Source organism: Hylobates moloch, unplaced genomic scaffold (assembly GCF_009828535.3).
Source record: "Hylobates moloch isolate HMO894 unplaced genomic scaffold, HMol_V3 SCAFFOLD_4, whole genome shotgun sequence".
NCBI lineage: Eukaryota > Metazoa > Chordata > Mammalia > Primates > Hylobatidae > Hylobates > Hylobates moloch.
Window position 1 is genome coordinate 138724353 of NW_026652279.1, and position 12245 is coordinate 138736597.

Genomic DNA, 12245 nt, shown 5'->3' on the forward strand with positions numbered 1-12245 from the left:
CCACAAATCACATTTTTAGTTTAGGTTCGGTAGAGACGCTTAGTAAGCATAAGTAAAGGACAAAGTTCGCATCTTTAATAGGAGTCTGGACTCCTATTAAATAGGCACCATGAATACCCAAAGCCAGTGCTAGTTGTGTTTACTCCCTGCAGCTAAAGATGTGCTGCAGTTGTAGGCAAAAATGGCACCTACTGGGTTTTAAACAAATACGTGGTAACTTACAGCATCCAATAGATTCTAAACTCAGACTATGCCAGTGTTGATTAATGTAGCAAATGTATATACCTTCTGCACTATTCCTAGGCTTTCAAGTCAGTCACCCTAATAGAGAACAATCAATGCTGGTATCCTAAAGAGTTGGTCTTTCTCTTTTAAAAATTATCTTCCTTGTCAAAAATGAGTTTGTAGTAGATGTACAAGATCTCATCTCCACAGTGATGCATAGAGAAGAGGTAGATAAAATACCTCGGTCCATTCATCCTGGTCTTGCAGATGGTTAATTGAAGAAGGAAACCCTATTTCTAGGAATGAATTTTAAAGTGAGATAATTGAGCCTCAAGTAAGGTGGAAGACCTAAGCTTTTGTAGGCTGTGTGTCTGAACGTTTATGTCAGACCAGCCGAGATACAGCCTAGGAATGTGGGAAATAGACTTGACCTCACAGGCAATGTAGTTAGGTCATTCTCAGCCTTAGCTATAAATTAGAACCACTGAGGGGGCTCTTAAACTTTATTGATGCCTTGGTCCTACTACCCCTCACTCCCCAAATTCTGATTTAATTAGCCCGAGGCGGAACTCAAGCATTTTTTTTTTCAAGCTTATAGAGTAATTCTTATGTGCAGCTGAGATTCAGAACCACCAATATAGCTCAAGCCCTTCATTTTTTACCCTCGAAAGCAGGCCCGGAGATTACATGATCTATTTACACACTTTAGTGGTATGTTTGGGAAAAGTATCCTGGCAGCTCATTCCCAAGGCACTAAATGTGGAAATAGATTTGAGGAAGAGAACACAGGGGTTAGTAAAGAAAGGCAAGTCCTGTTAGCAGGAGCTGAACTTCTGTAATACAGACCACTCCAAAATGTAAGACATGAAATAATTTTAGGAGGAAGATGATCAAATATATCTGGTATGTGTGCATTTGCATTTTAATAATGATGCACTTATTTTAATGAATATGAGAAAAGCACTGAGTTTACATTTGAAAAGTTCCCTTTAAAATATACTTACGTGTGTAAAATGTGAGGTGTGCAAAAGAAACATAAATAAATGTGTATGTAGCATGCAGAGATAGTGGGTTATAACTAATTTGGAAAACCTAGGTTAGGAGGCCATCTAGTGCTCCATTGTGAAAGTATAACTTTTCCTTTGGCTGTTCTGATCATGTTGCAAATTACATTGTTTGGTATTTCAAGTCTCCAAGAACAATTTTTATTAAAACAACCAATTTCATATCACAAGTTGACAGAAATTTAATTTTCACGGTAAATACAAAATTAATCTCCCCCAGCAATAAGAAATCAACATACATATTGGAATGGCGGTTTAGAGTTCTCTCCATTACCATTGATAGACTTACCCCTGGGTAGCATGAAAGAGGCTATGAGAGGTGAAGAATAAAGACTAAAAGAAGGTCTGTTAACCTAATATATGAGTTTTGGGAACAATCATACTACAGAATCGAATATATGACATTGGATCCCAGTGAACGATTTGGGAGATAGACTACTTTCTACTTGTGTTGCCAAGAGAAAGCCACACAATGACTCTGAGACTCCATTTATTTATCTATAAAATGAAAATCCTTATACCTACCTTGTAGGGTGTTCTGGAGAGTAGACAAAACACGTCAAATGACCAGCAACAAGTAGTAGGTATGAGACAAGGAAAGAAGGAACAGGGGCCGAAGTTATGAGATCCCACCATTGGCATATAATGATAACCTTCCTTATTTGTGCTTTCTGACTCAAGAAGCATATGAACACACCTTTTCTAGATCTGTGAGATTAGAATGATTAAAATCTCTAATGATCATTTGGACTCACTACATGTATTAGTCAAAGTAAACTAATTTGTCAAGGTAGAGTAACTTTTTAACAAGTCTGCTTCCTCTCTTCCAAATCAAGATGGTTTAACACACTGTAAGGTACTGCTTGACACATCAGAGTCCAATGTGATTTGCTGGAGTCCATGAAGTGACTCAGGGACCTAAGTTCTTTCCATATTTTAATGCTGCCATATTTATGCTGCCATGAGTACCAAAGCCATAGTAGAAGGGGGAAGAAAGAACGTGGAAGATCACCAGGAGGTTTTACAATGGGTCTGAAAGTGGCAGATAACATGTCTGCCCACACTCTTTAGTCTAGAGCTCAATTACATGGCCCCAACTTAATTGCAATGAAGGTTGGAAAATGTGGTCTCCTTGATTGCTCAGAAAGAAAAGAAAATGTGTTTTGCAAACACATAATATTGTTTATGCCACAAACCATTAAAAAAAAAAAAAACAAGTATTTCATTGACGCCTTTTACGGACATAGGAAGTACTGTCATTGACAAGATATATCATTAGACAATAATGAAAATGAAAACAGTTAATGAGTTAAATGCTCTATGAGTCAGAAAGACAAACAGGCAAAAGGCATAACACTTTTAAAATTTCAGGCTGGGTGCGGTGGCTCACACCTGTAATCTCAGCACTTTAGGAGGTGGAGGCGGGTGGGTTACCTGAGGTCAGGAGTTCGAGACCAGTGTGGCCAACATGGTGAAACTTCTTCTCTACTAAAAATACAAAAATTAACTGGGTGTAGGGGTGCATGCCTGTAGTTCCAGCTACTCAAGAGGCCGAGGCAGTAGAATAGCTTGAACCCTGCAGGCGGAGGTTGCAGTGAGCTGAGATCACGCTACTGCACTTTAACCTGGGCAACAGAGCAAGACTCTGTCAAAATTTCAAACTATATTAAGACAACCTTATAAGTAGATTTTGTCATAAGTAGTTTCTTTTTATTTAAAAATTTTCTAAAATGTAACACTTGAAAAATAGTTCTCTTTACTGTAGAAAGACTATGTTGTTAAGCTATTCTAGCATGAAAATGGTCTGAAAGGAGTTTGATAATTTAAATGTTTATCCAGACTTTTGTCTTGTTTCTTTATAAAGGATCTCAGACAGAAATGATGCTGCTAAAACATATAAGGCCAATACCTTGGATAACCAACTAACCAATAGGTACCAGTATCTACTAACTATGGGAAAGGCTCAAGTATAATATTTTTCCAAGTGTTACCTATGTACTTGCAATTCTTCAATCCTACTTGATATCTTTCTGTAAATTCTTAGTCTCTATCATTACTCCTGTGCATGGCTAGAATAAAACCTTGTTGTTTAGCTTAAAAATCAAGAGCACTTGCAGCTCCAAATCACCATTCTTACCACATTTATGTTTCTGTTTAAGTTGTCCTGGTGGCAAAATTATAAAATAGGTGCAAATGCAAATTTTACATTATTATTGTTAAGGAAAATTACTGAACCCAACAAATAAAAATATTGGGCTTAAAAGATACTAAATTTTCAGAAGAAAAATAATTCTTTGGAATCTAGTACAAGAGACAAAATCATGAAATCATCTTATGAAATTTATTAAAATATGATGCTTTCTATTTCTTTCTCTCACCAATGTCTAACTTTTAATAACTCTAAATTCAAGAATAATTCCAAATAGATACAAATGTTCATTCTTAATTGTTCAAACTTTGCTTTCTTTCTCTCTTACCAGGAGCATGTCCATGTTTAGATCACCGGAAGTAACAAAGCTGTATGTATTCTTTCTAATTGTAGTATATTTCTTTTTATGTGTTCAAGAAAACCAGGGAAAACCACTTCAGGCCAATTTTATTGGAATACAGCCATGCCCCTATTGCTCTGGCAGAGTTGAGTAGTAGAAGACAATACCAAAATGGTCTGCAAAGGTTCAAATGTGACTATCTGGACTTTTGCAGAAAAAAAGATTGCCAATCATTACTCTAACCAAACACCAAAGCTTAGGTCATCCTTTCTTTCTTCTTCTTTATTAAAATCTAGACTCCTCATTTTTTCCCCTACAGGACTTTTCTTCCCTCTACTCCCACAATAATTAACCCTTCCTCTACACCTCACTTCCTTCCCCACCCACCCTTCACATCTATGCCTCCTCCTTCAGAGAAAATTGAATTGGGAAAACATGGGGTGAGCTAAAAATCTATTTAAATGGAACACATTTTCCCTGGAATGTACTATTGATGGTTCTAAGCAGCCCAAATCAGACAGATTTATAAACTTACTTTATTTTTGAATTCCTATTTATGTATAAAGTAATTTATACACTGGATCACACCTCTCAGCGCTTGAAACGGGCCTGGGTCACTTCCATTTTTGAGGATCTGCATATATGAACAAATGCCAGATAGAGACTTAAGATGGTATGATTTAAAAATTTTTATTAAGCAATAATGCTTCTAATGCAAAAAACCACAACATAATTAGTTAGTCACAATATAATCACAGGAATAAAAGAAATGTGAGTCTGTAGCATGCCAGAATTGATTTGTCTGAATTTCCGACAGTTAATGTCATTTTATGAATCACTTCTTTATTCTATTCCTTTAGTTTTAGCTAGTTCTATGAGAACCTGACAACTTCTAAAATATGTCAACTAAGGAAGAAGATTTTTGGCTGTTTTTCCATCCTCAAGTGAAGCATGTTATGAACAGAGAGCAGGCAGGAATATGAGTAGAATTTAAGACTTTTCAAAGGTAGGCTGAAATGAAAAAGTTTGAGAGTGTGATTAATTGTTGTTCTTGTCATTAAACAGGCAACCTGGAGGTTCATTGAATGCCAACACCTCCAACACCATAGCATCCACTTCTGCTACTACTCCTGTAAAGAAGAAGAGGTACAATGAACTCATTGTGTCTACCTCTTGCTGATACACTATGAAAGACTGCATTAGAAAGCTTCCTTCTCTTTTTTTGCGGGGATCCAGCATCTACATTCTGCTCTTCCCAAACTTCAGCTCTTTCCCCCAACAATCTCTCAAATATAGAGTCTTGTTTTCAGTTCCTTTAGGGCCTTGAATTTCTAGGAAATGTTTTAGATGATAGAGCTCGCATGTTAAATGGCAGACTACTTGAGGTAGCACGTTTCATGGAGTCCTGCTGCTGGGAATGCCTTAACCTGAAATAATGATGAATGTAGGGCCACATGCTGCTATGCTCCTGAAACCGGCCTGTATCTGGAGATGCCACCTCTGCTCTGTGGATTGGGCTGGCCTTGTTTCCAAATGGAGAGTCAAAGACCCTTTCTGGAGACATCCATCTGTATTTGTTTGATTCTTGCCTCCTCCACCAACCTCCTCTGCATGGTCTCCCACATTCTGCTGGTGCTGAGTCCTATGTAATTAGCAGGCACAGAGGAGTAGTTGGACCAGTGGTGACCAAATATTCTTCATGAGACCAAACATGATGGTGGAAGAGATGTTTGCATGTTGAAAAAATCCCAGGGCTATGAATTGTGATGCAAATGGAAAACAAGCATTTACAAACATCAATGCTTTTAAATTTTCTCAATTTCCCTGTCTGTACCTGGGTCCATGCTCTGTACAGGGTAGGTGCTCAATGTTTGTTGATGGACTGGCTGACTTTGCCATGGTGCTGCTGGAGAAAAATGACTGCTTCTATTTTTTCCTTCAACAAAATTCTGGCTGTAGCTGCAAAGTCTCAGAAAATGTGATTCGTCTTTCCCCTGAACCCAAATTTCATGTCCTTTGACCCTTTGCCTGGGAAAAACAGATTCCTAAGTTTGAAAGAGAAATTTTAGGTCAGTCAGTTCAATCTCCTATCTAGTGCAAGAATCTTTCCTCTGACATTTTGGGCATAATTCAGGGCCACTGAAGCCATCAATAAGACTCTCACTATTTTGGGACACATCTTTGACTTGCTCTCCTGGGTAGCATCTGTTCCTTACATTGAGCTGGAATCTGCCTTGATTGACTCGTTCCTTGTCTTAGTTCAGTTCTGCAGTGGCTCAGAGAATGGACCTTCTTAAACAATTTAAATCCAGCTTTCCTGTCTGCCTTTTCTTCTGTAGTGCATATCATTCTCATCTGAATATCTTCAGTTTTCATCCATATCTTCATCTTTCTGCTTAGCAATTGCTCCCAACTAAAATTATGACCTGGTGATGTGAGGACATCTTTCTGATTTAGGTGAGAACTGAAGCTAGTGCTGCTATAATATTCACTTATGCTTTCAATATCTTTACTTGTCAGAGTTTTCTAGCAGTTTCTTTTCTTTTCTTTTTTTTTTTTTTTTTTTCGGAGTGTGCAGTGGCGCAATTTCGGCTCACTGCAACCTCTGCCTCCCGGGTTTAACCAATTCTTTGCCTCAACCTCCCGAGTAGTTGGGAGTACAGGCATATGCCACCATGGCCAGCTAATTTTTGTATTTCTAGTAGAGATGGGGTTTCACCATTTTTGCCAGGCTGGTCTTGAGCTCCTGACCTCGTGATCCACCCGCCTTGGCCTCCCAAAGTGCTGGGATTACAGGTGTGAGGCCCTACGCCTGGCCCACAGTTTTTTAAAAATTATATTTTGAGGCCGGGCACGGTGGCTCACACCTGTAATCCCAGCACTTTGGGAGGCTGAGGCGGGCAGATCACAAGGTCAGGAGATCAAGACCATCCTGGCTAACATGGTGAAACCCCATCGCAGCTACTCGGGAGGCTGAGGCAGGAGAATGGCGTGAACCCGGGAGGCAGAGCTTGCAGTGAGCCGAGATTGCGCCACTGCACTCCAGCCTGGGAGACAGCGAGACTCCATCTCAAAAAAAAAAAAAAAAATTGTATTTTGAAGCTGGGCGTGTTGGCTCATGCCTATAATCCCAGCACTTTCGGAGGCTGAGGCAGGTGGATCACCTGAGGTTGGGAGTTCGAGACTAGCCTGACCAACATGGAGAAACCCTGTCTCTACTAAAAATTACAAAATTAGCTGGGTGTGGTGGCACATGCCTGTAATCCCAGCTACTCAGGAGGCTGAGGCAGGAGAACTGCTTGAACCCAGGAGGCGGAAGTTGTAGTGAGCCAAGATCGCGCCATTGCACTCCGGCCTGGGCAACAAGAGCGAAACTCTGTCTCAAAAATAAAAATAAAAATAAAACATATATATATATTGAGTAGAGTATAAGATTGTTATTTCTGTTGTGAAATAATTCAGACATGCAGAAAAATAGGGAGAATAACATGATAAATATATATGAATTTACTATCTAGACTTAACAATTGTCATTATTTTCCAGATTTGCTTTAGATTTCTTTTTAAAAGAAATGTCCACATTACTTAGTGCTAAAGGAAATGAGAAAAGAGGTTTACTTGGAGGAACAGATAGCCTAGAATATAGGATAGTTACTTCCTACTTCATTTATGAAATAGTGTTCATTTTACTTCCAAGGCTTGGTATAATCTCATTGTCTTTTTAACTGTCAAATTATTTTCAGACAAGTGGGTGGGATCAGCCTTTCAATCACCATGTTTATTACCGTGTCATTTCTTAACAGGCAGTCCTGGTTTCCACCGCCCCCTCCAGGTTACAACGCCTCTTCAAGCACAGGAGCCAGGAGACGGTAAGGGAAAGGTGTCAGGCGTAATTGCTGTGCCATTAGATGGAAGAACATGTCAGACATTGACAACATATAATTGTGGATGTTTTGGGATAAATTGGAGGCAATCTCGTGAACTCTCAGCTCTGTACAGGAGAGTGTCCAGTGGGAGTAAGGTCAGGGCTACCAAGTACACTGGTAGGACATCTGACAAACTGCTAGGAATGAGTAGGTGGCTGTATTAGATTGCTAGGCCAATGAGTAGGTGGCTGTATTAGATTGCTAGCCAAAAGAAATGAGTGCCACAAACTGGGTGCCACAAACTGCCACAAAGTGCCACTGGGTGGCTTAAACAACAGGAATTTATTGTCTCATAGTTTTAGAGGCCAGAAGTCCAAAATCGAGGGTTCAGCAGGGTTGGTTCCTTCTGAGGACTGTTAGGGCTCCCCTAACTTCTGATGGTTTCCTGGTAATCATTGACATTGCCCAGTTGGTACAAGCATTGACCTGATCGCTGCCTTCATCTTCACATGATCTTCTCCCTGTGTGTATGTCTGAGTCCAAATTTCCCTTTGTTATAAAGCAACTAATCATGTCTATCCTACTACAGTATGACCTTATCCTAACTGAACTAATTACATCTGCAATGACCCTATTTCTAAGCAAGGTCACATTCTGAGGAATTGTGGATTAGGACTTCAACATGTGAATTTTAGGGGCAGAGGGGACACAACTTAACCCTTAACAGTGACAGTGGGAGAGAACAGAGTCAGGCATCAGACAGGGGTTCCAGTGTGGGCTCCTGATGCAGAACCTCGAGAACTGGATGCGGATATGTGTGGCAAGTTGTTCATAAACGTTAAGTGACAAATGAATATTTTCTAATTTTATTTTTTGTTGAGAGTAATAGTTATAACTAAATGATAGATCAGCCGGAAGACACCTTATTCTACAATTTCCGTGCTAGGAATGCCAGCAACAATTCAATGTAACAAATATTTAATAAACACTGCTGTGTGCCAGATATTATTCTAGAATCTTGGGATATATCAGTGAACAAAACATGGAGCCTACACTCTGGTCTTTAAAGAAGCATGCTCTATAATCAATATCATCACTAACTCAGAAACAAAAACAGGTCTCCTACTTTAGTTTACTTTTCAGGTATCCAAAGATGTTTTTATGTCTCAACTTCTAGAATATTTTCATGTTTCAATGGGATCAGTTTTTCTAATTCTGACTATTGGAAAAGAAAGTATTATTAAACTATGTGCTTATTTAATATTAGATCGGTTTATTTTATAAAATTTTCATCTACTATGCAGACTTCTAATGTCTCTTTCATTTCCAAGTAATGGATATATTTAGAAATACATGTATTTTGTAATAATTTGAGTGGTCTCTATAAGGATGTAAATAAACTGTAGTTGGTCAATAGACACAAAGAGCTTGAGTTGCTTTTTTTATACCTGTCATTACATCTATCTATCTATCTATCTATCTATCTATCTATCTATCTATCTATCTATCTATCTAATCTATCTCTGTCTGCTTGTCTATCTCTCTGTCTATCTATAACTAAATCAAATTACTGAACATGTTGAGCAGGCACAACTTGGAATCACATTCACCTACTGCTACAATGTTTTATTTTAGAACCTGCTCATCTACAGATGACTTCCAATTACATGAACTTCCATGTATGAATTACATTTGGAGTTTAAAACATTCTTTCCCCTCAGGCTGTTATTAGATACTTCTCTATGGGTGATACCTTTGATATAAGGAGCTATCTAAGTGGGGAAAATGTTGACTAGGAGTTAACTAGTTATAATTTTTGTGACGATTGTTAAGATCCATTCAATTTTGTCTTGATAGAGAATAACTGGTACTTTTCTTAGATATATTTATTACTTATTTTAAAAATAACTTCATATTTTTGTCCTCAACTCATCATTCCAATTATTCATTATTCCAATATCATTATAAAAAGCAACTGGTTATATAACAGTGTAAAACATGGAAGGATTATTCATGAATTAACATCTCATGCTATCGATGCCTGTTGAGGTTGTGGATCTGTTTGCACAGAGCTGTTGGGACTTGGCTCTATGCCCTCCCTCGCAATTTATGCATTGCTGGATGTGATTTACATGGAAGATGAAATGAATTACAATGCTGCTATTTCTGATTCTTGGTTCAGATCCATAGCTCTGGAACTAAGGGAAAGAGGAGATTATTAGGCTAGGTTGATCAATTTATATATCTATTCCTTTTTTAGAGTCACAGATTATTAATATAATGGCTAAACGAAAAGACTTCTCTTTGAGCATCGAAAATAATGTCATGCCAAGCCTTCAGGGGAAGGAGAGAATAATAACAATATAGCAATGCCTTTGATTTTTGAAGTGATTTTCTTTGGAAGAGCTCAAAGTACAGCTTCTGTTTCTCACCTTTAATGCCAGTGCATTCCCAGGGCTGAGAAACAGCCTTTTTAGTAAATGCAGGAAAGTAGAAGCAATTATTAAATGATGAAAGGGAGTAAAGGCTTCACAAAGATATCTTTGTTCCCAGAGGAGCCCAAAGAAAATGAAAATAGGTCAAAAACAGATAAAAATGAGGGACTATGATTGATAACACTAGCTAATAACTCAGTGTTAAACATTTCCCTTTATCTTTCACTAATACACTGGTATTCATCTCTCCCCCTTTTCTCTCCCCTCCTGTCTTCTCCAAAAGAATTTTCCCTTAAGACTGACACCCTCACTTTTTCTGTTCTTAATTTTGCAAGCTTTTTCTTTTTCACCACCTAATCTTTCCCTGAAATTTCATTTTCTCTCATACATCTTTTTCTGTGCAGCACACTTGAAAAGACCATCAAACTTCCCTGTCATCCAGGAATGAGTCCTTTTCCTGGAATTTCCTCCCTTGACCTCTCTGTAGCCCTTAACACCATGGGTTATCTCATCTCTCATTTGTTCATTTCTTAATTTATATACTATGGAAGAAATCAAGTTCATATTAAATACTTGTGTTGTATTGTGTTTTGATTAAAATCTATTACAGGCACAATGTAAACCACACCCAAAGGGACTTAAACTTTTTTTTTTATCAACAGAAGAGCTCATAATATCATACCTTTGTTTAAATGTATATCTATGCCTATGACTATGTTAGTCTATCTTTATAATTAATGGATCTATTCCTACACCTACATCTATATCTATACTTACATGTAATTATATGTTTATAATTAACACAAGTCTGGTGAGGTTAACTAGAGCTGAAATGAGAAAATAGAGTTTTTTTAAATTATCATATTTTATAGCCAAAGAAAAAGTGAAATTTCCTGAGAAGTGTCATTTTATGTATGATATACATTAGTTATGCAATGAGAGAGTTCAGACCTGGGTGATCAAACAAAATTTTGGAGTTAAGACTTGAATATCTTTGAAAGCCTCTTGTCCTATTTTTGTAAATGTTCAAGAGAGAATCTGTAATTCATGACAGCAAGACATGGCATGTAAAGTTTTTAATTTAAATAAAACCTTTGGCCCTTCTAGCTTATTTCTAAGCTTGCTTCTTGGTCATTGTGATTTCAACCACTGGGATATTGATGTTTTCTGTTTTCTTTCTTCTCTTGCTAAGAATGGAAATAACCAATACAGTGTTTTGAATTATCAAGATATGCCAAGCAGATTATCCTTTGAAGTCTTCTTATCAGAACATGTTTTCTTTTCGTTTTAATCAAGACTGAATCAGAATTTTAGCTTTATAACAGTTGTTCCTCATTACATTCCTTTGTCTCTCCTCCTACCTCTGATCAGACTCCTGATTCACTGGTTTCCCCATTTTCCATGTTCAAACCTCTTTCATCTTAAAAAATGTAGTTCCTAAAAATTTGATAGCCTAATCTTACAAACCTACTCAGCTGACACCCTTTCTCTCTTTCCATCTCAGCCAACGTTCTCGGAAGAGTTGATGATGCTTTTCATCTCTATTTTCTGCATCCTATCACCATTAATTCATGGAAACAGCTCTCCCTAGGTCACTGATGACCTTGCTTATATCAGTCTGTATGACCTTGTGACCCTTCAAAGGGCACCACTGACTCTTTGTGCCCTTATGAAATCTCTCTTATTGTGTTTCAAGAACCAGCACACTCCCCCAACACACTCTTCTGGATTTTCTTTCTTTTTCGATTTCTCAGCCCTTCTTACTTAGTCTCCTCAGCTTCCTCATCATTTTCTACCAAGCCATTAAATGTTGATGCTCCTAAAGGCTCCAAGTCGCTCTTCTCTTCTCCTCCTGTTCTGTGCTGTGCCTTTCAACAGCAGCATCCAGATCCAGGGTTTCACTGGCCATTTGTGTGCTCGCCGCTTCTTCATTTATATCCGCTCCTGATCTCTTCTCTGAGTTGCCTTTGGGTAGCCCACTGCCCATTATCTCAAAGACACCAGAAACTCAGTGTGTTCAAAATGAAATCCATACTTCTTCATCCTAACCTGGTCCCCCTTCTCATTCTCCTGTAATGATAGTTTAATGGGAATAGCATTGACTCTCTAAATTACTTTGGGCAGTATGGCCATTTTCACAATATCGAGTCTTCCTATTCATGAGCA

The 12245-nt window shown here is 38.1% G+C and overlaps 1 protein-coding gene across 10 annotated transcripts in view; it reads left to right on the forward strand.

Moving 5' to 3' along the window:
* SCEL (sciellin) overlaps positions 1-12245 on the forward strand; it is a 166955-nt gene that overhangs the window by 83873 nt on the left and 70837 nt on the right. For 8 of the 10 annotated variants that reach the window (XM_032151056.2, XM_032151052.2, XM_058437996.1 and 5 more), the window contains exons 6-9: positions 3154-3222; positions 3770-3808; positions 4844-4924; positions 7582-7647. In XM_032151056.2, coding sequence (XP_032006947.1) covers positions 3154-3222; positions 3770-3808; positions 4844-4924; positions 7582-7647 — 255 coding nt within the window. Of the gene's footprint in view, positions 1-3153; positions 3223-3769; positions 3809-4344; positions 4452-4843; positions 4925-7581; positions 7648-12245 lie in introns of those variants that run through there. The other 2 variants (XM_058438000.1, XM_058437999.1) reach the window with 2 other exon arrangements.